This window comes from Callorhinchus milii, unplaced genomic scaffold (genome assembly GCF_018977255.1).
Source record: "Callorhinchus milii isolate IMCB2004 unplaced genomic scaffold, IMCB_Cmil_1.0 Scaffold95, whole genome shotgun sequence".
Classification (NCBI taxonomy): Eukaryota; Metazoa; Chordata; class Chondrichthyes; order Chimaeriformes; family Callorhinchidae; genus Callorhinchus; species Callorhinchus milii.
The window spans coordinates 88,850-115,474 of NW_024704836.1; the positions used below are offsets into that span (position 1 = coordinate 88,850).

General features: G+C 50.2%; 5 gene segments (V, D, J or C); 1 reads left to right on the top strand and 4 right to left on the bottom strand.

The window, feature by feature from the left end:
- Positions 1-1,851: 1,851 nt before the first annotated feature.
- LOC121848043 lies at positions 1,852-16,441 on the bottom strand. The segment is given in 3 exon segments: positions 1,852-1,881; positions 2,462-2,751; positions 16,353-16,441. Coding segments are annotated over 3 exon segments (363 nt in total).
- Positions 3,806-4,391, bottom strand: LOC121851719. The segment is given in 2 exon segments: positions 3,806-4,160; positions 4,342-4,391. Coding segments are annotated over 2 exon segments (387 nt in total).
- On the bottom strand, positions 6,789-7,471 carry LOC121851721. The segment is given in 2 exon segments: positions 6,789-7,185; positions 7,389-7,471. Coding segments are annotated over 2 exon segments (369 nt in total).
- Positions 16,442-16,968: 527 nt separating the features above from the next.
- LOC103171807 lies at positions 16,969-17,786 on the bottom strand. The segment is given in 2 exon segments: positions 16,969-17,328; positions 17,521-17,786. Coding segments are annotated over 2 exon segments (393 nt in total).
- A 2,523-nt stretch (positions 17,787-20,309) lies between these two features.
- Positions 20,310-23,484, top strand: LOC103171806. The segment is given in 3 exon segments: positions 20,310-20,430; positions 20,830-21,137; positions 23,245-23,484. Coding segments are annotated over 3 exon segments (381 nt in total).
- The last annotated feature ends 3,141 nt before the right edge of the window (positions 23,485-26,625 follow it).

Sequence of the window (26,625 nt, forward strand, 5' to 3'; positions counted from 1 at the left end):
TCGTCTCAACGCCTAACACTAAAACCACGTTGGGGGGTCAGAGAGATTGCTGACTCTAACCAGTGCGACACTCTGACAGAGTAAAGGTCTGCACCACATCGCGAAGTGGGCCTCACCTCCCCCAGTGATGGGAGGTGAGCTGGGGAGGAGGGCAGGTGTCTTAGTGAAGCTTACAGCCTCCCCAGGGTATGAACTGGGTACAGCGGGTCCCAAAATTGGCTCCAAATTCAGAGATAGGAATACAGATGCATCTGTAATGCGTTGCCTGAAAGGCTGGTGGAAGCCCATTCGATAACAGCTTTTATGAGACAAGTAGATACCTATTTGGGAGGACAAGTTTGCAGGTTATGGGTGAGGGGGAAGTGGGGTCGAATTGGAAGCTCTTTTCAAAGACCGGCACAGACACGATGAGCCGAATGGCCTCCATCTGCGCTGTATAATTCTGTGATTCTACATCGGTCTCGTGCCCCACCCACCAGTGGGGCATTGGTGGGAGGTTTGAGATGAGGGAAAGGGAAGCCTTTTAGTGAAGTTACAGCCTCCCCCGGGGTATTGGTCAGGAACACGAGATCACTAAATTGGTCCCAGATTCAGAGACAGAGGCACAGAGGGAACAGTGTGGAGAGTGGGCGACATGGAGCCGTGGCTACTCCGGCCCTGAACCTCGATTTCTCTCTGTCTCTCAATCGTCTGTGTTGATGGGTTTTATTTCTGCAGAGACTGAGGGCAGGTGTTGGCGGGGGAGGGGCTGGTGTGTGTGTGTGTGTATAGAATCGAGTGGTTGTGTATCCTGTGTGAGGTTTATGTACGAGAGATCTGTCTCTCTCTCACGCTGTGCCCTTCTCTCGCAGTGCAGTAATACACCCCCTCCTCGGTTGGGTTCAAGCTGGAGATCTCCAGGAAGGACTCCTTCCTGTTACTGGTCTGGTTAACTTTGTAGTCAGATTCAAAACCCTTCTCATGGGTTACGGTTGTGTAGAGACATAAGTGATCAATGTGAGGCCTCCCTGATGGGGTTGGAGGTACCAGAGCATTGTTTGATGGGCTGTGTTATTCTGGTAACATCTCAAAGTCACTGTCTCCCCCTCTCTGGCTGTGACTGTCCGCGGCCTCTGAGTCACCAAAGTTCCCAGTGACAGACCTGCAAAAGCAATATAACAGTGAGATCCGCCGACAGGGAATCTGGGCTGAATGTCCTGGGGGGTGTTCAATGGATTACACACACACACAAAGTGCGATCATCGCAGACAGAGAGAGGATGTGATATGAAATCCCTGTGGATTTGAGAGTTTACGGGGATGAGAGAGATCTTGAGAGATACTCACAGGGCCAGAGGATGGAGATCAGAGAGACAGTGAGAAAGGACAGACTCATTGTTGGCAGAGACTTGGATTAACATTGGGAACCTCACACCTCAGTTCTCTCTTCCTCCCTCTTTATCCTCACACGCGGTCACACACTGTATCTCACACTCTTTTTGTCTCTCACATCGACTCTCTCTCTCTGGCTTTTTTTTGTGGACTGAAGCTCTGACGGATTGAAGGCACCAATGACACCAAAGTATTCGAAAGATATCACAAGCCCCAACCCCCCCCCCCCCCCCCCCCCCACCACCCACCTGTGGGACAGGAGAGTGAATCAGTGACGCTACAGCCTCCCCTCGGGGATAGACTTGTAACTACAGGGTGCAAAATTGTTCCCAGTTTTAGATTTGGAAATATAGAGAAGATACAGTGGAGGAAGTTGGCTCAAAGGAGGCAGGGAGATGGTTATTATTGTGTGTTGCGTGTGTTCGACATGAGGCAGTTAATACTGTGTGTGTGTTGGGGGTTGGGATGAGACAGAGAAGTGTCAGGGAAAGTTGAGCACTGGTGTTGGTGACTATGGAAGAGAAGTGTGAAGGATAATTATCCATGTGGCAGTGAGGGGGTTAATTCAAGGTGACGTTGTAGATGCAGTCGGGGACCGTCTTATCTTTTTGTGTCGGTGTCTCAGAAGGTGTGAGAGACAGACCCACCCCATGTTTGCCGGCCATGAAGACTCATGAAGACGCTGAGTAAACCCCAGTCCTTGTTGGCTTTGAGTTGGAGAGTCAGTGAGTTTGGGAGTCAGTGTGTGTGAGTGTGAAAGTGTCAGTGAAGCAGTGAGTGTGTGAGTGAGTCGGTGGGTGTGTGTGTTCCCCGCACTGACGGCTTTAATCGGGGACAGAGACAGAGACACAGAGTGAACAGTGTGGAGAGTGGGCGACATGGAGCCGTGGCTACTCCGGCCCTGAACCTCGATTTCTCTCTGTCTCTCAATCGTCTGTGTTGATGGGTTTTATTTCTGCAGAGACTGAGGGCAGGTGTTGGCACGGGAGGGGCTGGTGTGTGTGTGTGTACAGAATCGAGTCGTTGTGTATCCTGTGTGAGGTTTATGTACGAGAGATCTGTCTCTCTCTCACACTGTGCCCTTCTCTCACAGCGCAGTAATACACCCCCTCCTGGGTTGGGTTCATGTTGGTGATCTCCAGGGTGGAGTTCATTCTGTCCGGTGTCTTGGTCATGTTGTAGCCGGATTTAAACTTGTCCTCATATACTGTTGAGGCTTGGTTATACCCGATCAATGTGAGGCCTCCCTGATGGGGTTGGAGGTACCAGAGCATTATAAAATAGTCTTTGTTATTCTGGTGACAATTCAAACTCACTGTCTCCCCCTCTCTGGCTGTGACTGTCCGCGGTCCCTGAGTCACCAAACCTCCCAGTGACAGACCTGCAAAGACAATATAACAGTGAGATCCGCCGACAGGGAATCTGGGCTGAATGTCCTGGGGGTGTTCAATGGATTACGCACACACACAAAGCGCAATCATCGCGGACAGAGAGAGGGTGTGATATGAAATCCCTGTGGATTTGAGAGTTTACGGGGATGAGAGAGATGTTGAGAGATACTCACAGGGCCAGAGGATGGAGATCAGAGAGACAGTGAGAAAGGACAGACTCATTGTTGGCAGAGACTTGGATTAACATTGGGAACCTCACACCAGAGCTCAGGTTCCTCTCTCTATCTGTGTCTCTCTGTCTCTCCCTCTCTCTATGTCTCTGGAATGAAGCTCTGACAGAGTAAAGTCTGAACCACATCGGAAGTGGGCCTCACCTCCCCCCAGTGATGGGAGGTGGAGCTGGGGAGGAGGGGAGGTGTCTTAGTGAAGCTACAGCCTCCCCCGGGGTATGAACTGGGTACAGCGGGTCCCAAAATTGGTTCCAAATTCAGAGATAGAGACACAGATGCATCGGGAATGCGTTGCCTGAAAGGCTGGTGGAAGCCCATTCGATAGCAGCTTTTATGAGAGAAGCAGAGGATTTGGGGAGGACAAGTTTGCAGGTTATGGGGTGAGAGTGGTGGATTGGGGTTGAATTGGAAGCTCTTTTCAAAGACCGGCACAGACACGATGACCCGAATGGCCTCCATGTGCGCTGTATAATTCTACGATTCTACATCGGAAGTGGGTCTCGTGTCCCACCCACCAGTGGGGCATTGGTGGGAGGTTTGAGATGTGGGGAAAGGGAAGCCTTTTAGTGAAGTTACAGCCTCCCCCGGGGTATTGGTCAGGAACACGAGATCACAAAATTGGTCCCAGATTCAGAGACACAGAGGGAACAGTGTGGAGAGTGGGCGACATGGAGCCGTGGCTACTCCGGCCCTGAACCTCGATTTCTCTCTGTCTCTCAATCGTCTGTGTTGATGGGTTTTATTTCTGCAGAGACTGAGGGCAGGTGTTGGCGGGGGAGGGGCTGGTGTGTGTGTGTATAGAATCGAGTCGTTGTGTATCCTGTGTGAGGTTTATGTACGAGAGATCTGTCTCTCTCTCACGCTGTGCCCTTCTCTCGCAGCGCAGTAATACACCCCCTCCTGGGTTGGGTTCATGTTGGAGATCTCCAGGGTGGAGTTCATTCTGTCCGGTGTCTTGGTAATGTTGTAGCCGGATTTAAACTTGTCCTCATATATGGTTGAGGCTTGGTTATACCCGATCAATGTGAGGCCTCCCTGATGGGGTTGGATGTACCAGAGCATCACAGTAAAGGAGCTGTCGTCCTGGTGACAATTCAAAGTCACTGTCTCCCCCTCTCTGGCTGTGACTATCCGCGGCCTCTGAGTCACCAAAGCTCCCAGTGACAGACCTGCAAAGACAATATAATGAGATCCGCCGACAGGGAATCTGGGCTGAATGTCCTGGGGGGTGTTCAATGGATTACGCACACACACAAAGCGCGATCATCGCGGACAGAGAGAGGGTGTGATATGAAATCCCTGTGGATTTGAGAGTTTACGGGGATGAGAGAGATGTTGAGAGATACTCACAGGGCCAGAGAATGGAGATCAGAGAGACAGTGAGAAAGGATAGACTCATTGTTGGCAGAGACTTGGATTAACATTGGGAACCTCACACCAGAGCTCAGGTTCCTCTCTCTGTCACTGTCTCTCTGTCTCTCCCTCTCTCTATGTCTCTGGAATGAAGCTCTGACAGAGTAAAGTCTGCACCACATCGGAAGTGGGCCTCACCTCCCCCCAGTGATGGGAGGTGGAGCTGGGGAGGAGGGGAGGTGTCTTAGTGTAGCTACAGCCTCCCCCCGGGGTATGAACTGGGTACAGCGGGTCCCAAAATTGGTGCCAAATTCAGAGATAGGGATACAGATGCATCTGGAATTCGTTGCCTGAAAGGCTGGTGGAAGCCCATTCGATAACAGCTTTTGTGAGACAAGTAGATACCTATTTGGGGAGGACAAGTTTGCAGGTTATGGGGTGAGAGTGGGGGAGTGGGGTTGAATTGGAAGCTCTTTTCAAAGACCGGCACAGACACGATGAGCCGAATGGCCTCCATCTGCGCTGTATAATTCTGTGATTCTACATCGGTCTCGTGCCCCACCCACCAGTGGGGCATTGGTAGGAGGTTTGAGATGTGGGGAAAGGGAAATCTTTTAGTGAAGTTACAGCCTCCCCCGGGGTATTGGTCAGGAACACGAGATCACAAAATTGGTCCCAGGTTCAGAGACACAGAGGGAGAGTGTGGAGAGTGGGCGACATGGAGCCGTGGCTACTCCGGCCCTGAACCTCGATTTCTCTCTGTCTCTCAATCGTCTGTGTTGATGGGTTTTATTTCTGCAGAGACTGAGGGCAGGTGTTGGTGGGGGAGGGGCTGGTGTGTGTGTGTATAGAATCGAGTGGTTGTGTATCCTGTGTGAGGTTTATGTACGAGAGATCTGTCTCTCTCTCACGCTGTGTCCTTCTCGCAGCGCAGTAATACACCCCCTCCTGGGTTGGGTTCATGTTGGTGATCTCCAGGGTGGAGTTCATGTTGTCAGGTGTCTTGGTAATGTTGTAACCAGATTTAAACTTGTCCTCATATACGGTTGAGTATCGGTTATATCCAATCAATGTGAGGCCTCCCTGATGGGGTTGGATGTACCAGAGCATCGTATCAAGGGATTTGTCGTTATGGCTACATCTCAAAGTCACTGTCTCCCCCTCTCTGGCTGTGACTGTCCGCGGCCTCTGAGTCACCAAAGCTCCCAGTGACAGACCTGCAAAGACAATATAACAATGAGATCCGCCGACAGGGAATCTGGGCTGAATGTCCTGGGGGGTGTTCAATGGATTACGCACACACACAAAGCGCGATCATCGCGGACAGAGAGAGGATGTGATGTGAAATCCCTGTGGATTTGAGAGTTTACGGGGATGAGAGAGATGTTGAGAGATACTCACAGGGCCAGAGGATGGAGATCAGAGAGACAGTGAGAAAGGACAGACTCATTGTTGGCAGAAACTTGGATTAACATTGGGAACCTCACACCTCAGTTCTCTCTTCCTCCCTCTTTATCCTCACACGCGGTCACACACTGTATCTCACACTCTTTTTATGTCTCACATCGACTCTCTCTCTCTCTCTGACTTTTTTTTGTGGACTGAAGCTCTGACGGATTGAAGGCACCAATGACACCAAAGTATTCGAAAGATATCACAACCCCCACCCCCCCCCCCAACCCCACACACCCCACCCTGTGGGACAGGAGAGTGAATCAGTGACGCTGCAGCCTCCCCTCGCGGATAGACTTGTAACTACAGAGTGCAAAATTGTTCCCAGGTTTAGATATGGAGATACAGAGAAGATACGCTGTAGGAAGTTGGCTCAATGGAGGCAGGGAGATGGTTAGTATTGTGTGTTTGTGTGCGTTCGACATGAGGCAGTTACTACTGTGTGTGTGTTCGGGGGTGCGATTAGACAGAGAAGAGTCAGGGAAAGTTAAGCACTCGTGTTGGTGACTATGGAAGGGAAGTGTGAATGATAATTATCTGTGTGGCAGGCGATAGGCAGTGAGGGGGTTAATTCAATGTGATTTTGTAGATGCAGTCGGGGACCGTCTTATCTTTTTGTGTCGGTGTCTCAGAAGGTGTGAGAGACAGACCCACCCCATGTTTGCCGGCCATGAAGACCCATGAAGGCGCTGAGTAAACCCCAGTCCTTGTTGGCTTTGAGTTGGAGAGTCAGTGAGTTTGGGAGTCAGTGTGTGTGAGTGTGAGAGTGTCAGTGAGGCAGTGAGAGTGTGAGTGAGTCGGTGGGTGTGTGTGTTCCCCGCCCTGACGGCTTTAATCGGGGACAGAGACAGAGACACAGAGGGAACAGTGTGGAGAGTGGGCGACATGGAGCCGTGGCTACTCCGGCCCTGAACCTCTATTTCTCTCTGTCTCTCAATGGTCTGTGTTGTTGGGTTTTATTTCTGCAGAGACTGAGGGCAGGTGTTGGTGGGGGAGGGGCTGGTGTGTGTGTGTATAGAATCGAGTCGTTGTTTGTCCTGTGTGAGGTTTATGTACGAGAGATCTGTCTCTATCTCACGCTGTGTCCTTCTCTCGCAGCGCAGTAATACACCCCCTCCTGGGTTGGGTTCAAGTTGGAGATCTTCAGGGAGGATTCCTTGTCATCAGTTGTCTTTGTCATATTGTAGCCGGATTCAAAGCCTTTCTCATACGTTGGAGTTGTCACCACGGCGTATGCGATCAATGTGAGGCCTCCATGATGGGGTTGGAAGTACCAGAGCATTACTTGATAGTCTGTGTCATTCTGATAACAATTCAAACTCACTGTCTCCCCCTCTCTGGCTGTGACTGTCCGCGGCCACTGAGTCACCAAAGCTCCCAGTGACAGACCTGCAAAGACAATATAACATCCATCATCCTGCCCACAGGGAATGTCCTGGTCTGATCCCCGGAATTACATACGTATATGTATATACACATACACACACATACACAGAGCCGGATCTTCTCAGACAGACAGAGTGGAGGATGATATGAAATCCCATTGGAATTGGGAGCCTGAGAGGAATTGGGAGACTTTGGGAGATACTCACAGGGCCAGAGGATGGAGACCAGAGAGACAGTGAGAAAGGACAGACTCATTGTTGGCAGAGACTTGGATTAACATTGGGAACCTCACACCAGAGCTCAGGTTCCTTTCTCTCTCTCATATACACTCTTTCTTTAACTCTTTCTTTAACTCTTTCTTTAACACTCACACTCTCTCTTTCTCAGTAACTCTCCCCCTCTATCCTAAACGTTGTCTCTCTCACTGTATCTCCGTGAAGCTCTGGAAAAGGAAAGGCTCCAATGACACCAAAGTGTCGGCACCATATCGGAAGTGACCTCTCCCCCCCCCCCCCCACTCCCCACCCACCTAGTGGGACATTGGTTGGAGAGGAGATGTGGGGGAGTCTTAGTGAAGCTACAGCCTCCCCCAAAGTATGGCCTGGGAGATCATAAAATTAGTCGTTGGTTCGGAGACGTAGAGGGAACAGTGTGGAGAGTGGGCGACATGGAGCCGTGGCTACTCCGGCCCTGAACCTCTATTTCTCTCTGTCTCTCAGTCATGTGTTGTTGAGTTTTATTTCTGCAGAGACTGAGGGCAGGTGTTGGCGGGGAGGGGCTGGTGTGTGTGTGTGTGTATAGAATCGAGTCGTTGGGTATCCCGTGTGAGGTTTATGTACGAGAGATCTGTCTCTCTCTCACACTGTGCCCTTCTCTCGCAGCGCAGTAATACACCCCCTCCTGGGCTACGTTCTTGATCTCCAAGGAGCAGTTCTTATAGTCATCAGTCTGTGTAATTTTGTAGTCAGGTTTGTCATCCTCAATCGTTGGAGTTGACATAAAACCGTATCCAATCAATGTGAGGCCTCCCTGATGGGGTTGGATGTACCAGAGCATCGTATCAAGGGCACTGTCATCCTGGTGACATCTCAAAGTCACTGTCTCCCCCTCTCTGGCTGTGACTGTCTCCGGCCACTGAGTCACCAAAGCTCCCAGTGACAGACCTGCAAAGACAATATAACATCCATCATCCTGCCCACAGGGAATGTCCTGGTCTGATCCCCGGAATGACATACACATACGGGCGCACACACTCACACATACACACATGCACATACACACACATACACAGAGCCAGATATTCTCAGACAGAGAGAGTGGAGGATGATATCAAAATCCCATTGGAATTGGGAGCCTGAGGGGAATTGAGAGACTTTGGGAGATACTCACAGGGCCATAGGATGGAGATCAGAGAGATAGTGAGAAAGGACAGACTCATTGTTGGCAGAGACTTGGATTAACATTGGGAACCTCACACCAGAGCTCAGGTTCCTCTCTCTCTCTCCCCCCCCACTGTCACACGCCCTCTTTCTGTTTACCTTTCTCAACAACACTCCCCCTCTCTCCTAATGGTTGTCTCCCTCTCTCTCTCTCTCTCTCTCCTCTGTATTTGTGGAATTAAGCTCCAGCAGAGTAAAGGCACCAATGACCCCAAGGTGTCGGTACCACATCGGAAGTGGGTGTCACTCCCGCCCCCCACCGAGGGACATTGGTGGGAGGTGGAGATGTCTTAGTGAAGCCACAGCCTCCCCCAGGGTCTGGTCCAGGAACTGCAAGTCACAAAATTGGTCCCAGATTCAGAGACAGAGGCACAGAGGGAACAGTGTGGAGAGTGGGCGACATGGAGCCGTGGCTACTCCGGCCCTGAACCTCGATTTCTCTCTGTCTCTCAATCATCTGTGTTGATGGGTTTTATTTCTGCAGAGACTGAGGGCAGGTGTTGGTGGGGGAGGGGCTGGTGTGTGTGTGTGTGTGTATAGAATCTAGTGGTTGTGTATCCTGTGTGAGGTTTATGTACGAGAGATCTGTCTCTCTCTCACGCTGTGCCCTTCTCTCGCAGCACAGTAATACACCCCCTCCTGGGTTGGGGTCAATCTGGAGATCTCCAAGAAGGACTCCTTCCTGTTACTGGTCTGGTTAACTTTGTAGTCAGATTCAAAACCCTTCTCATAGTTTGGGGTTGATGCAGAGACATAAGCGATCAATGTGAGGCCTCCCTGATGGGGTTGGATGTACCAGAGCATCGTATAAACGGAGCTATCGTCCTGGCGACATCTCAAAGTCACTGTCTCCCCCTCTCTGGCTATGACTGTCCGCGGCCTCTGAGTCACCAAAGCTCCCAGTGACAGACCTGCAAAGACAATATAACAGTGAGATCCGCCGACAGGGAATCTGGGCTGAATGTCCTGGGGGGTGTTCAATGGATTACGCACACACACAAAGCGCAATCATCGCGGACAGAGAGAGGGTGTGATATGAAATCCCTGTGGATTTGAGAGTTTACGGGGAAGAGAAATGTTGGGAGATACTCACAGGGCCAGAGGATGGAGATCAGAGAGACAGTGAGAAAGGACATTGTTGGCAGAGACTTGGATTAACATTGGGAACCTCACACCAGAGCTCAGGTTCCTCTCTCTGTCACTGTCTCTCTGTCTCTCCCTCTCTCTATGTCTCTGGAATGAAGCTCTGACAGAGTAAAGTCTGCACCACATCGGAAGTGGGCCTCACCTCCCCCCAGTGATGGGAGGTGGAGCTGGGGAGGAGGGGAGGTGTCCTAGTGAAGCTACAGCCTCCCCAGGGTATGAACTGGGTACAGCGGGTCCCAAAATTGGTTCCAAATTCAGAGATAGAAATACAGATGCATCTGGAATGCGTTGCCTGAAAGGCTGGTGGAAGCCCATTCGATAACAGCTTTTATGAGAGAAGCAGAGGATTTGGGGAGGACAAGTTTGCAGGTTATGGGGTGAGAGGGGGGAGTGGGGTTGAATTGGAAGCTCTTTTCAAAGACCGGCACAGACACAATGAGCCGAATGGCCTCCATCTGCGCTGTATAATTCTACGATTCTACATCGGAAGTGGGTCTCGTGCCCCACCCACCAGTGGGGCATTGGTGGGAGGTTTGAGATGTGGGGAAAGGGAAGCCTTTTAGTGAAGTTACAGCCTCCCCCGGGGTATTGGTCAGGAACACGAGATCACAAAATTGGTCCCAGATTCAGACTCAGAGACACAGAGGGAACAGTGGGCGACATGGAGCCGTGGCGACTCCGGCCCTGAACCTTTATTTCTCTCTGTCTCTCAATCGGCTGTGTTGATGGATTTTATTTCCACAGAGACTGAGGGCAGGTGTTGGTGGGGGAGGGACTGGTGTGTGTGTGTGTGTGTGTATAGAATCGAGTCGTTGTGTATCCTGTGTGAGGTTTATGTATGACAGATCTGTCTCTCTCTCACGCTGTGCCCTTCTCTCGTAGCGCAGTAATACACCCCTCCTGGGTTGGGTTGATGTTGGAGATCTCCAGGGTGGAGTTCATGTTGTCAGGTGTCTTGGTAATGTTGTAGCCGGATTTAAACTTGTCCTCATATTCGGTTGAGAATCGGTTATATCCGATCAATGTGAGGCCTCCCTGATGGGGTTGGATGTACCAGAGCATTGTAATGTCAGTACTGGCAGTATTGTCCTGGTGACAATTCAAACTCACAGTCTCCCCCTCTCTGGCTGTGACTGTCCGCGGCCACTGAGTCACCAAAGCTCCCAGTGACAGACCTGCAAAGACAATATAACAATGAGATCCTCCAACAGGGAATCTGAGCTGAATGTCCTGGGGGGTGTTCAATGGATTATGCACACACACAAAGCGCAATCATCGCGGAGAGAGAGAGGGTGTGATATGAAATCCCTGTGGATTTGAGAGTTTACGGGGATGAGAGACGTTGGGAGATACTCACAGGGCCAGAGGATGGGGATCAGAGAGACAGTGAGAAAGGACAGACACATTGTTGGCAGAGACTTGGATTAACGTTGGGAACCTCACACCAGAGCTCAGGTTCCTCTCACTATCTGTGTCTCTCTTCTAAGGCTTAAAAGCTTCTAAGGGAGAAGCAAATAACTATTTGGGGAGGACAAGTTTGCAGGTTATGGGAGAGAGTGGGGGAGTGGGGTCGAATTGGAAGCTCTTTTCAAAGACCGGCACAGACACGATGAGCCGAATGGTCTCCATCTGCGCTGTATAATTCTATTCGATTCTACATCGGAAGTGGGTCTTGTGCCCCACCCACCAGTGGGGCATTGGTGGGAGGTTTGAGATGAGGGGAAAGGGAAGCCTTTTAGTGAAGTTACAGCCTCCCCCGGGGTATTGGTCAGGAACACGAGATCACAAAATTGGTCCCAGATTCAGATTCAGAGACACAGAGGGAACAGTGAGGAGAGTGGGTGACATGGAGCCGTGGCTACTCCGGCCCTGAACCTCGATTTCTCTCTGTCTCTCAATCGTCCATGTCGATGGGTTTTATTTCCGCAGAGACTGAGGGCAGGTGTTGGCGGGGGAGGGGCTGGTGTGTGTGTGTATAGAATCGAGTCGTTGTGTATCCTGTGTGAGGTTTATGTACGAGAGGTCTGTCTCTCTCTCACGCTGTGCCCTTCTCTCGCAGCGCAGTAATACACCCCCTCCTGGGTTGCCTTCTTGATCTCCAGGGAACAGTTCTTATAGTCGTCTGTCTGTTTAACTTCGTAGTCAAGTTTGTAAGCATCCTCCATCGTTGGGTTTGACGCAAAACCGTATCCAATCAATGTGAGGCCTCCCTGATGGGGTTGGAGGTACCACAGCATTGTTTGATAGGCTGTGTCCTTCTGGTGACAATTCAAAGTCACTGTCTCCCCTCTCTGGCTGTGACTGTCCGCGGCAACTGAGTCACCAAAGCTCCCAGTGACAGACCTGCAAAGACAATATAACATCAGGTCATCCTGCCCACAGGGAATGTTCTGGTCTGATTCCCGGAATGACACACACACACAAACTCACATTCACACAAACACATCCCTCAAACAGAAAGAGGGTTTGGATATGAAATCCCAATGGCTTTGGGACCCTGAAGGGAATTGAGAGATGTTGAGAGATACTCACAGGGCCAGAGGATGGAGATCAGAGAGACAGTGAGAAAGGACAGACTCATTGTTGGCAGAGACTTGGATTAACAATGGGAACCTCACACCAGAGCTCAGGTTCCTCTCTCTATCTGCGTCTCTCTGTCTCTCCCTCTCTCTATGTCTCTGGAATGAGGCTCTGACAGAGTAAAGTCTGCACCACATCGGAAGTGGGCCTCACCTCCCCCCAGTGATGGGAGGTGGAGCTGGGGAGGAGGGGAGGTGTCTTAGTGAAGCTACAGCCTCCCCCAGGGTATGAACTGGGTACAGCGGGTCCCAAGATTGGCTCCAAATTCAGAGATAGGAATACAGATGCATCTGGAATGCGTTGCCTGAAAGGCTGGTGGAAGCCCATTCGATAACAGCTTTTATGAGACCAGTAGATACCTATTTGGGGAGGACAAGTTTGCAGGTTATGGGGAGAGAGCGGGGGAGTGGGGTCGAATTGGAAGCTCTTTTCAAAGACCGGCACAGACACGATGAGCCGAATGGCCTCCATCTGCGCTGTATAATTCTGTGATTCTACATCGGTCTCGTGCCCCACCCACCAGTGGGGCATTGGTGGGAGGTTTGAGATGTGGGGAAAGGGAAGCCTTTTAGTGAAGTTACAGCCTCCCCCGGGGTATTGGTCAGGAACACGAGATCACAAAATTGGTCCCAGATTCAGACTCTAGAGACACAGAGGGAACAGTGTGGAGAGTGGGCGACATGGAGCCGTGGCTACTCCGGCCCTGAACCTCGATTTCTCTCTGTCCTCAATCGTCTGTGTTGATGGGTTTTATTTCTGCGGAGACTGAGGGCAGGTGTTGGTGGGGGAGGGGCTGGTGTGTGTGTGTACAGAATCGAGTCGTTGTGTATCCTGTGTGAGGTTTATGTACGAGAGATCTGTCTCTCTCTCACGCTGTGCCCTTCTCTCGCAGCGCAGTAATACACCCCCTCCTGGGTTGGGTTCATGTTGGTGATCTCCAGGGTGGAGTTCATGTTGTCAGGTGTCTTGGTAATGTTGTAACCAGATTTAAACTTGTCCTCATATGCGGTTGAGAATCGGTTATATCCAATCAATGTGAGGCCTCCCTGATGGGGTTGGAGGTACCAGAGCATCGTATCAAGGGATTTGTCGTTATGGCTACATCTCAAAGTCACTGTCTCCCCCTCTCTGGCTGTGACTGTCCGCGGCCACTGAGTCAGCAAAGCTCCCAGTGACAGACCTGCAAAGACAATATAACAATGAGATCCGCCGACAGGGAATCTGGGCTGAATGTCCTGGGGGGTGTTCAATGGATTACGCACACACACAAAGCGCAATCATCGCGGAGAGAGAGAGGGTGTGATATGAAATCCCTGTGGATTTGAGAGTTTACGGGGATGAGAGAGATGTTGGGAGATACTCACAGGGCCAGAGGATGGAGATCAGAGAGACAGTGAGAAAGGACAGACTCATTGTTGGCAGAGACTTGGATTAACATTGGGAACCTCACACCAGAGCTCAGGTTCCTCTCTCTATCTGCGTCTCTCTGTCTCTCCCTCTCTCTGTGTCTCTGGAATGAAGCTCTGACAGAGTAAAGTCTACACCACGTCAGAAGTGGGCTTCACCTCCCCCCAGTGATGGGAGGTGGAGCTGGGGAGGAGGGGAGGTGTCTTAGTGAAGCTACAGCCTCCCCCGGGGTATGAACTGGGTACAGCGGGTCCCAAAATTGGTTCCAAATTCAGAGATAGAGACACAGATGCATCTGGAATGCGTTGCCTGAAAGGCTGGTGGAAGCCCATTCGATAGCAGCTTTTATGAAAGAAACAGATAACTATTTGGGGAGGACAAGTTTGCAGGTTATGGGGAGAGAGTGGGGGAGTGGGGTTGAATTGGAAGCTCATTTCAAAGACCGGCACAGACACAATGAGCTGAATGGCCTCCATCTGCGCTGTATGATTCTACGAATCTACATCGGAAGTGGGTCTCGTGCCCCACCCACCAGTGGGGCATTGGTGGGAGGTTTGAGATGAAGCCTTTTAGTGAAGTTACAGCCTCCCCCGGGGTATTGGTCAGGAACACGAGATCACAAAATTGGTCTCAGAGTCAGAGACACAGAGCGAACAGTGTGGAGAGTGGGCGACATGGAGCCGTGGCTACTCCGGCCCTGAACCTCGATTTCTCTCTGTCTCTCAATCGTCTGTGTTGATGGGTTTTATTTCTGCAGAGACTGAGGGCAGGTGTTGGCGGGGGAGGGGCTGGTGTGTGTGTGTGTGTGTATAGAATCGAGTCGTTGTGTATCCTGTGTGAGGTTTATGTACGAGAGATCTGTCTCTCTCTCACGCTGTGTCCTTCTCTCGCAGCGCAGTAATACACCCCCTCCTGGGTTGCCTTCTTGATCTCCAGGGAACAGTTCTTATAATCGTCTGTCTGTTTAACTTCGTAGTCAAGTTTGTAAGCATCCTCCATCGTTGGTGTTGAATAAGAACCGTATCCAATCAATGTGAGGCCTCCCTGATGGGGTTGGAGGTACCAGAGCATTGCTTCATATTTAGTGTTATTCTGGTAACATCTCAAAGTCACTGTCTCCCCCTCTCTGGCTGTGACTGTCCGCGGCCTCTGAGTCACCAAAGCTCCCAGTGACAGACCTGCAAAGACAATATTGCAATGAGATCCGCCGACAGGGAATCTGGGCTGAATGTCCTGGGGGGTGTTCAATGGATTACGCGCACACACAAAGCGCGATCATCGCGGACAGAGAGAGGGTGTGATATGAAATCCCTGTGGATTTGAGAGTTTACGGGGATGGGAGAGATACTCACAGGGCCAGAGGATGGAGATCAGAGAGACAGTGAGAAAGGACAGACTCATTGTTGGCAGAGACTTGGATTAACATTGGGAACCTCACTCCTCAGTTCTCTCTTCCTCCCTCTTTATCCTCACACAAGGTCACACACTGTATCTCACACTCTTTTTATCGCTCACATCGACTCTGACTTTTTTCTTGTGGACTGAAGCTCTGACGGATTGAATGCACCAATGACACCAAAGTCTTCGAAAGATATCACAAGACCCAACCCCCCCCCCCCCACACACCCCACCCTGTGGACCGGGAGAGTGTATCAGTGACGCTGCAGCCTCCCCTCGGGGATAAACTTGTAACTACACGATGCAAAATTGTTCCCAGGTTTAGATATGGAGATAGAGAGAAGATACGATGTAGGAAGTTGGCACAATGGAGGCAGGAAGATGGTTAATATTGTGTGTTTGTGTGTGTTTGACATGAGGCAGTTACTACTGTATGTGTGTTGGGGGGTTGGGATGAGACAGAGAAGAGTCAGAGACAGAGACACAGAGGGAACAGTGTGGAGAGTGGGCGACATGGAGCCGTGGCTACTCCGGTCCTGAACCTCTATTTCTCTCTGTCTCTCAATCGTCTGTGTTGATGGGTTTTATTTCTGCAGAGACTGAGGGCAGGTGTTGGCGCGGGAGGGGCTGGTGTGTGTGTGTGTACAGAATCGAGTGGTTGTGTATCCTGTGTGAGGTTTATGTACGAGAGATCTGTCTCTCTCTCACGCTGTGCCCTTCTCTCGCAGCGCAGTAATACACCCCCTCCTGGGTTGGGTTCATGCTGGAGATCTCCAGGGTGGAGTTCATTTTGTCCGGTGTCTTGGTAATGTTGTAGCCGGATTTAAACTTGTCCTCATATGTGGTTGAATATTGGTTATATCCGATCAATGTGAGGCCTCCCTGATGGGGTTGGATGTACCAGAGCATCATATCAAGGGATTTGTCGTTGTGGCTGCATCTCAAACTCACTGTCTCCCCCTCTCTGGCTGTGACTGTCCGCGGCCTCTGAGTCACCAAAGCTCCCAGTGACAGACCTGCAAAGACAATATAACAGTGAGATCCGCCGACAGGGAATCTGGGCTGAATGTCCTGGGGGGTGTTCAATGGATTACGCACACACACAAAGCGCAATCATCGCGGACAGAGAGAGGGTGTGATATGAAATCTCTGTAGATTTGAGAGTTTACGGGGAATTGAGAGATGTTGAGAGATACTCACAGGGCCAGAGGATGGAGATCAGGGACACAGTGAGAAAGGACATTGTTGGCAGAGACTTGGATTAACATTGGGAACCTCACACCAGAGCTCAGGTTCCTCTCTCTCTCTCATATACACTCTTTCTTTATCTCTTTCTTTAACTCTTTCTTTAACACTCACACTCCCTTTCTCAGTAACTCTCCCCCTCTATCCTCAACGTTGTCTCTCTCACTTTATCTCTGTGAAGCTCTGGAAAAGGAAAGGCTCCAATGACACCAAAGTGTCGGCACCACATCGGAAGTGACCTCTACTCCCCCCCCCCCCACCCACCTTGTGGGACATTGGTTGGAGAGGAGATGTGGGTGGGTGGGGATGTCTTAGTGAAGCTACAGCCTCCCCCAAAGTATGGCCTGGGAACAGTTGCTCATAAAATTAGTCGTTGGTTCGGAGACGTAGAGTGAACAGTGAGGAGAGTGGGTGACATGGAGCCGTGGCTACTCCGGCCCTGAACCTCTATTTCTCTCTGTCTCTCAATCGTCTGTGTTGATGGGTTTTATTTCTGCAGAGACTGAGGGCAGGTGTTGGCGGGGGAGGGGCTGGTGTGTGTGTGTGTGTGTGTATAGAATCGAGTGGTTGTGTATCCTGTGTGAGGTTTATGTACGAGAGATCTGTCTCTCTCTCACGCTGTGCCCTTCTCTCGCAGCGCAGTAATACACCCCCTCCTGGGTTGGGTTCATGTTGGTGATCTCCAGGGTGGAGTTCATGTTGTCAGGTGTCTTGGTAATGTTGTAGCCGGATTTAAACTTGTCCTCATATTCGGTTGAGTATCGGTTATATCCGACCAATGTGAGGCCTCCCTGATGGGGTTGGAGGTACCAGAGCATCGTAATGTCAGTACTGGCAGTATCGTCCTGGTGACAATTCAAAGTCACTGTCTCCCCCTCTCTGGCTGTGACTGTCCGCGGCCTCTGAGTCACCAAAGCTCCCAGTGACAGACCTGCAAAGACAATATAACAATGAGATCGCTCCAACAGGGAATCTGAGCTGAATGTCCTGGGGGGTGTTCAATGGATTACGCACACACCAACAGGGACAGCAATGGAGGCCGGGGCGGTCGGGATGGGAGGATATGAAATCCCTGTGGATTTGAGAGTTTACGGGGATGAGAGAGATGTTGAGAGATACTCACAGGGCCACAGGATGGAGATCAGAGAGACGGTGAGAAAGGACAGACTCATTGTTGGCAGAGACTTGGATTAACATTGGGAACCTCACCCCTTAGTTCTCTCTCTCTCTTCATCCTAACACATTTGCGCACACACTGCTTTTCTCTCTCATATCAACGCCCTCTCTCACTCTGACTCTCTCTCTCTGTCTGTGGACTGCAGCTCTGGCAGATTGAAGGTACCAATGACACCAAAGTATTCGAACTACAGCACAAGAACTCCTCCGCCCCCCCCCCCCCCCCCCCGTTCCCTGGGGTATTGGTGAGTGAATCAATGAGGCTATAGCCTCCCCTAGAGCACGGACTGGTAACTGCAATCTATCGCTGAGATTTCCTTGTGTAGTTGAGATGAATGGAAATCCCAGCTTCATTTGCATACTCTTAAACATGATGGTTAGTTTCCACATGTGTCAAGACACACGGCCGACCAAAATTTATACCCCTGGATGTTTCTGTTTGAAACTCCCTGAAGATCCAAAGATATAGTTTTCAGTGCATTATCAGACACTTCATGTTGCCTTTGCCGAGGAACTAATTCAGTATCAAATTGAAAAATAACATTCAAATCTTAGCCGTGCTGCACATAATCCACCTAAACCGGACTGATATCACTGAGGAAGAACAAAGCTGGTTATTGCTTGAGCATTTGCCTCACCAGCAAATCAACAATTCATACAACAACAAGATTTCATTTATAGAGCGCCTTTCACGTCGAGAGGACGTCCCAAGGCGCTGGACAGTTGGGTCAGGACCCGAGCATTGGGGGGAAATGGTCAGGGTGAGGGGAGGGAAGGGAGGGAGCGAGGAGGGGGAAGAGAGTCGAGAGGGGAGCTGAAGGCTCGGTCAAAGAGAGAGGTCTTGAGACCGGCCTTCAAGGAGGAAAGGGAGGAGGCGGCGAAGGCACTGGGGGATAGAGTTCCAGAGCTTCGGGGCTGAGAGCCTGAAGGCCCGGCCCCGATGGTAGGGCGGTTGGGGCGGGGGATGTGGAGCAGACCGGAGCCAGAGGAACGGAGGGTACGGGCAGGTAGGTAGGGGGATAGTAATTCGGAGAGGTAGGAGGGAGCGAGGCCGTGAATGGCCTTGTAGGTGAGGACGAGGATCTTGAATTCAAGACGATGTTCATTCAAACCTATATTCATGGAATAAATGATCGCCTCATTTTAGAAGCAATTCTGGAAACAACATCAAGAGGTAAGAGAGCAATATTCAACTCAAACTACTTAGCTTCCCTTTATTCAATCTTTGCAAGTTTTGACCCCATGAGGGAGCCAAGGATATTACACCACTAATACCCCGGGCTGCAGAGGTGATTCTGCCGTAATATAGGGGTAAACAAAGACATAGAGCAAATCTATCAGCAGTTAAGTTTTATGCTGAACCATGCAGAGGGTTGCCTGGCGCGCACAGATAGTTTGTGTACAGCAAGTTCTAATACCCAAACTGACCTCTTCCCGAGGATATTCCCATCCTGATATTCTCTGTGCAGCACGGGGTACGAGAACCCTTGGATCTGACTGTCCCGATCCATGCTGGTCTGCAGCTCGATCAGTAAATACTGTCTTACATTCATTCCAGTCGTTTGTCCTGATCCGATACAAAGCTTCTCCCTCTGCCCTGGTGGAGATTTGGTCTCTGGTGTAAGAGATGATCCTAATAATAACATGCCTTGCATTTGATATAGCGCTTTGATGTAACATCTTCTCGACCTCTCAAAGCGCTTCACAGAGTATACTGTAAAGTGAATTGACTGTATGTTTGTGGGTATACAGCAGCCGATTGAGCACAGCAACATCTCACAAACATTCGTGGGTTCAGTTACCAAATTATTATTCTTTTAAGGATTATTATCACCGCTAAAGCAATCCGTTAATCAACTGGCAACCGGGTGCCTAGTTACTGCTCGGTAAACAGAGGCGCGTGGAGAAAAGAAACTTGCCCAATATTTCGCCCTTCAGAGGCGAGTGCTCTAACCCACTGAGCTACAGACTCACAATAGCTTCTTGGGAGGTGGTTAAACACCCCAGGTGTCTGAGTGAGGGGGGGAGGTGAAATAGGGGGAGAGGGGGGAGAGGTGAATGAGGTGAGGGAGGAGGACAAGTTCAATGATGAAGGGGACAAGATCTGAAGGTAGAAGACAGATGTTTGGTCAGCCAGGGCGAAGAAACACACACCCACACACACACTGACCAACTCACTCACCTATTTACTGACTCACTTGCACTCTCAGACTCAAACTCACTGACTCACACACATTCACCGACTCTCACGTTCGTTGACTGGAAGTCAACAAGGCCTCAGAGCCTCCATGGCTGGGTCGTATCTCGGAGCTTCTGTCCAACGGTGGGCAACAATGGCGGAAACAGAAAGTGACCAGCCAGATATAGGAAGTGAGCACCGGGAAACAGGTGTTTGCAGCCAGGAAACGGGAAGCGAGACTGGAAAACAGGACGTAAATAGCCAGCAACCAGAAGAGCACAGACAGGAAACTAGAATTGAGGCTGGGAGACAGGAAGTTGGTACTAATTTTGCTGTCTGTAGTTACCAGTCCGTCCCCTAGTGGAGGCTATGGCCTCATTGACTCACTCTCCCATTCCCACAGGGGGTGGGTTCTTTTGCTGTAGTTCGAATACTTTGGTGTCATTGGTGTCTTCAAACTGCCAGAGCTTCAGTCCACAGACAGAGAGAGAGTCAGACTGAGAGAGGCCATTGATCTGAGAAATAAAAGGAGTGTGTGTGAGACACAGTGTGTGCATACATACATACAGAGACAGAGAAGGACAACTGAGGTGTGAAGTTCCCATTGTTAATCCAAGTCTCTGCCAACAATGAGTCTGTCCTTTTACACTGTCTCTCTGATCTCCATCCTCTGGCCCTGTGAGTATAACTCAACATTAATAATAATAATCCCTCCAAAAAACCAAAAACAATAATTAAATTGGTCATTTTCAATCTACGACTGTTTGTGGGACATTGCTGTGCGCAATTGGCTGCCGCGTTCGCCCACAAATATACAGTCAATTCACTTTACAGTGTGTTCTGTGAAGCGCTTTGGGACGTCCTCCCGACGTGAAAAGCACTATATCAAATGCAAGGATTATTATTATTATATTATTATCTCTCACTTCCCCTCAGGCTCTAAGTACACTGGGATTACATGCGCGCTCTCCCTATCCGCGATGATCGCGCTTTGTGTGCGTAATTCATTGAACACCCCCCAGGACATTCAGCCCAGATTCCCTGTCGGCGGATCTCACTGTTATATTGTCTTTGCAGGTCTGTCACTGGGAGCTTTGGTGACTCAGTGGCCGCGGACAGTCACAGCCAGAGAGGGGGAGACAGTGAGTTTGAATTGTCACCAGGACGACAGCTCCCTTTATACGATGCTCTGGTACATCCAACCCCATCAGGGAGGCCTCACATTGATCGGGTACAATGAACACTCAACCATATATGAGGACAAGTTTAAATCCGGCTACAACATTACCAAGACAACTAATAGAATGAACTCCACCCTGGAGATCTCCAGCATGAACCCAACCCAGGAGGGGGTGTATTACTGCGCTGCGAGAGAAGGGCACAGCGTGAGAGAGAGACAGATCTCTCGTACATAAACCTCACACAGGATACACAACGACTCGATTCTATACACACACACACCAGCCCCTCCCCCGCCAACACCTGCCCTCAGTCTCTGCAGAAATAAAACCCATCAACACAGACGATTGAGAGTCAGAGAGAAATCGAGGTTCAGGGCCGGAGTAGCCACGGCTCCATGTCGCCCACTCTCCACACTGTTCCCTCTGTGTCTCTGAATCTGGGACAATTTAGTGATCTCGTGTTCCTGACCAATACCCCGGGGGAGGCTGTAACTTCACTAAAAGGCTTCTCTTTCCCCACATCTCAAACCTCCCACCGATGCCCCACTGGTGGGTGGGGCACGAGACCCACTTCCGATGTAGAATCATAGATTATACAGCGCAGGTGGAGGCCATTCGGCTCATCGTGTCTGTGCCGGTCTTTGAAAAGAGCTTCCAATTCAACCCCACTCCCCGCCTCTGCAAACCTGCAAACTTGTCCCCCCCAAATTTGCTTCTCCCTTAAAAGTTGTTATCGAATGGGCTTCCACCATCCTCTGTGGCAATCCATTCCGGAGCCCAACAACTCGCTGTGTAAAAACATGTCTCTTCATTTCCCCTCTGTTTCTTTTAACAACTATTTTAAATTGGTGTCCTCCGGTTACCGACCCACCCGCCAGTGCAATAGTTTCTCCTTGTTCACCCCATCAAATACCTTCATAATTTGGAAAACCTCTATTCAGTCTCTTCTTCACCTTCTCTATTCAAATTAGAATAATCCTCGCTTCTCCGGCTTCTTCTGATATCCGAAGTCCCTCATTCCTTGTATTTTCCTGGTAAATCTCCTTTGCACTCTCTCCGATGCCTTAACATGATTTCTAAAGTGTGGTGCCCAGAACTGAACACAGTCTCTGGCTGACCCTAACCAGTGACTTTACAAAGGTTAATCATAACGTCCCTACTTGTATTCTATGCCACTATTTTTAAAGCCGAGTTTCCCTTATGTTTTCTATAAAATAGCTTTATCTACCTGTCCTGCCACCTTCAAACATTTACTTATATGAACACTGATGTCTCTCTATTCCTTCACCTCCTTTAAAATTCTACCATGAGCTTATATTACCATTAATCTTTCTTCCTCCAAAATCCATCACTTGGGATTTATCCACATGAAACTTCATCTGCCCCGTGTCTGCCCATATTACCAGGCTGCCAATGTCCATTTGCAGTCGGCTACTATCCTCCTCACGGTTTACTGCTATTACTAACTTAGTATCATCTGCAAACTTGGAAATTATACTCTCTATAGCCAAGTCCTGGTCATTTATACAGATCAGAAACAGCAGTGGTCCCAATACTGAGCCCTGGGGACACCACTGCACACTTCCCTCCAGTCAGGATAGAACTGTTCACCACCCACCACTCTCTGCTTTCTGTCTCCCAACCAGTTCTGTATCCGCTGCCCCTGTCCCTTTAATACCGAGGGCTTCTATGTTGATTACTTGTCTCTTATATGGAATTTTATCAAACGCCTTTTGAAAATACATATAAACTACATCAACTGCACTAAGTTCATCCACACTCTCCGTCACTTCATCAAAATTACATACATAAACCTGACACTGGATACACGACTCAATTTACCAGACACACAAAGAAACCAACACCTCCCCAACATCTCCACCTCCCACTAATGTCCCACTGGGGGAGGGGTGGGGGGAGGCAGAGAGACGCGCTTCCGCTTTGGGGTCATTAATGTTTTTACGCTGCCGAGTGTGAGAGATAGAGACAGAGCCAATGTGTGAGAGACATTTAGAAAGACAGAGAGGAACCTGAGCTCTGGTGTGAGGTTCCCAATGTTAATCCAAGTCTCTGCCAACAATGAGTCTGTCCTTTCTCACTGTCTCTCTGATCTCCATCCTCTGGCCCTGTGAGTATCTCTCAACATCTCCCTCATCCCCGTAAACTCTCAAATCCACAGGGATTTCATATCACACCTCACTCTGTCCGCGATGATCGCGCTTTGTGTGTGTGCGTAATCCATTGAACACCCCCCAGGACATTCAGCCCAGATTCCCTGTCGGCGGATATCATTGTTATATTGTCTTTGCAGGTCTGTCACTGGGAGCTTTGGTGACTCAGTTGCCGCGGACAGTCACAGCCAGAGAGGGGGAGACAGTGAGTTTTACATGTAACCAGAATGACAGTGCCCTTAATACAATGCTCTGGTACCTCCAACCCCATCAGGGAGGCCTCACATTGATCGGATATGCTGTTCTGTCAAACCCAACGTATGAGAAAGGCTTTGAATCTGGTTACAACATTACACAGAGTAATGACAAGAAGAAATCATCCCTGGAGATCTCCAGCATAAACCCAACCCAGGAGGGGGTGTATTACTGCGCTGCGAGAGAAGGGCACAGCGTGAGAGAGAGACAGATCTCTCGTACATAAACCTCACACAGGATACACAACGACTCGATTCTATACACACACACACACACACCAGCCCCTCCCCCACCAACACCTGCCCTCAGTCTCTGCAGAAATAAAACCCATCAACACAGACGATTGAGGACAGAGAGAAATAGAGGTTCAGGGCCGGAGTAGCCACGGCTCCATGTCGCCCACTCTCCACACTGTTCCCTCTGTGTCTCTGAATCTGGGACCAATTTAGTGATCTTGTGTTCCTGACCGATACCCCGGGGGAGGCTGTAACTTCACTAAAAGGCTTCCCTTTCCTCTCACCTCAAACCTCCCGCCTCACTTTCAGGTAACGCATTCCAGATGCATCTGTCTCTATCTCTGAATTTGGAACCAATTTTGGGACCCGCTGTACCCAGTTCATACCCCGGGGGAGGCTGTAGCTACACTAAGACACCTCCCCTCCTCCCCAGCTCCACCTCCCATCACTGGGGGGAGGTGAGGCCCACTTCCGATGTGCAGACTTTACTCTGTCAGAGCTTCATTCCAGAGACATAGAGAGAGGGAGAGACAGAGAGACAGTGACAGAGAGAGGAACCTGAGCTCTGGTGTGAAGTTCCCAATGTTAATCCAAGTCTCTGCCAACAATGAGTCTGTCCTTTCTCACTGTCTATCTGATCTCCATCCTCTGGCCCTGTGAGTATCTCTCAACATCTCTCAATTCCCTTCAGGCTCCCAAATACACTGGGATTTCATATCATCCTCCACTCAACATCACCCCTTCGCCTCTATTGATGGATGTCCGCGATGATCCCGCTTTGTGTGTGTGTGTGTAATCCATTGATCACCTCCTTTCAGCCCAGATTCCCTGTCGGAGCGATCTCACTGTTATATTGTCTTTGCAGGTCTGTCACTGGGAGCTTTGGTGACTCAGAGGCCGCGGACAGTCACAGCCAGAGAGGGGGAGACAGTGAGTTTGAATTGTCACCAGAAGGACACAGCCTATCAAACAATGCTGTGGTACCTCCAACCCCATCAGGGAGGCCTCACATTGATTGGATACGGTTATGCGTCAAACCCAACGATGGAGGATGCTTACAAACTTGAGTACGAAGTTAAACAGACAGACGATTATAAGAACTGTTCCCTGGAGATCAAGAAGGCAACCCAGGAGGGGGTGTATTACTGCGCTGCGAGAGAAGGGCACAGCGTGAGAGAGAGACAGATCTCTCGTACATAAACCTCACACAGGATACACAACGACTCGATTCTATACACACACACACCAGCCCCTCCCGCGCCAACACCTGCCCTCAGTCTCTGCAGAAATAAAACCCATCAACACAGACGATTGAGAGACAGAGAGAAATCGAGGTTCAGGGCCGGAGTAGCCACGGCTCCATGTCGCCCACTCTCCACACTGTTCCCTCTGTGTCTCTGAATCTGGGACCAATTTAGTGATCTCGTGTTCCTGACCAATACCCCGGGGGAGGCTGTAACTTCACTAAAAGGCTTCCCTTTCCCCACATCTCAAACCTCCCACCAATGTCCCACTGGTGGGTGGGGCACGAGACCGATGTAGAATCACAGAATTATACAGCGCAGATGGAGGCCATTCAGCTCATTGTGTCTGTGCCGGTCTTTGAAAAGAGCTTCCAATTCAACCCCACTCCCCCCTCTCACCCCATAACCTGCAAACTTGTCCTCCACAAATAGGTATCTACTTGTCTCATAAAAGCTGTTATCGAATGGGTTTCCACCAGCCTTTCAGGCAACGCATTACAGATGCATCTGTGTCCCTATCTCTGAATTTGGAACCAATTTTGGGACCCGCTGTACCCAGTTCATACCCTGGGGTAGGCTGTAGCTTCACTAAGACACCTCCCCTCCTCCCCAGCTCCACCTCCCATCACTGGGGGGAGGTGAGGTCCACTTCCGATGTGGTACAGACTTTATTCTGCCAGAGCTTCATTCCAGAGACATAGAGAGAGGGAGAGACAGAGAGACACAGATAGAGAGAGGAACCTGTGCTCTGGTGTGAGGTTCCCAAAGTTAATCCAAGTCTCTGCCAACAATGAGTCTGTCCTTTCTCACTGTCTCTCTGATCTCCAACCTCTGGCCCTGTGAGTATCTCTCAACATCTCTCAATTCCCCTCAGGCTCCCAAATACACTGGGATTTCATATCATCCTCCCCTCTCTATGTCTGAGAAGATCCGGCTCTGTGTATGTGTGTGTATGTGTATGTGTGAGTGTGTGCGCCCGTATGTGTATGTAATTCCGGGGATCAGACCAGGACATTCCCTGTGGGCAGGATGATGGATGTTATATTGTCTTTGCAGGTCTGTCACTGGGAGCTTTGGTGACTCAGGAGCCCCGGACAGTCACAGCCAGAGAGGGGGAGACAGTGACTTTGAGATGTTCCCAGCATGACAGTGCCCTTAATACAATGCTCTGGTACGTCCAACCCCATCAGGGAGGCCTCACATTGATCGGATATAACCGAGCCTCAACCACCTATGAGGACAAGTTTAAATCCGGCTACAACATTACCAAGACACCTGACAGAATGAACTCCACCCTGGAGATCTCCAACATCAACCCAACCCAGGAGGGGGTGTATTACTGCGCTGCGAGAGAAGGGCACAGCGTGAGAGAGAGACAGATCTCTCGTACATAAACCTCACACAGGATACACAACCACTCGATTCTATACACACACACCAGCCCCTCCCGCGCCAACACCTGCCCTCAGTCTCTGCAGAAATAAAATCCATCAACACAGACGATTGAGAGACAGAGAGAAATAGAGGTTCAGGGCCGGAGTAGCCACGGCTCCATGTCGCCCACTCTCCACACTGTTCCCTCTACGTCTCCGAGCCAACGACTAATTTTATGAGCAACTGTTCCCAGGCCATACTTTGGTGGAGGCTGTAGCTTCACTAAGACAAACCCACTCCCCCACATCTCCTCTCCAACCAATGTCCCACAAGGTGGGTGGGGGGTGGGTGGGGGGAGAGGCCACTTCCGATTTGGTGCCGACACTTTGGTGTCATTGGAGCTTTCCTTATC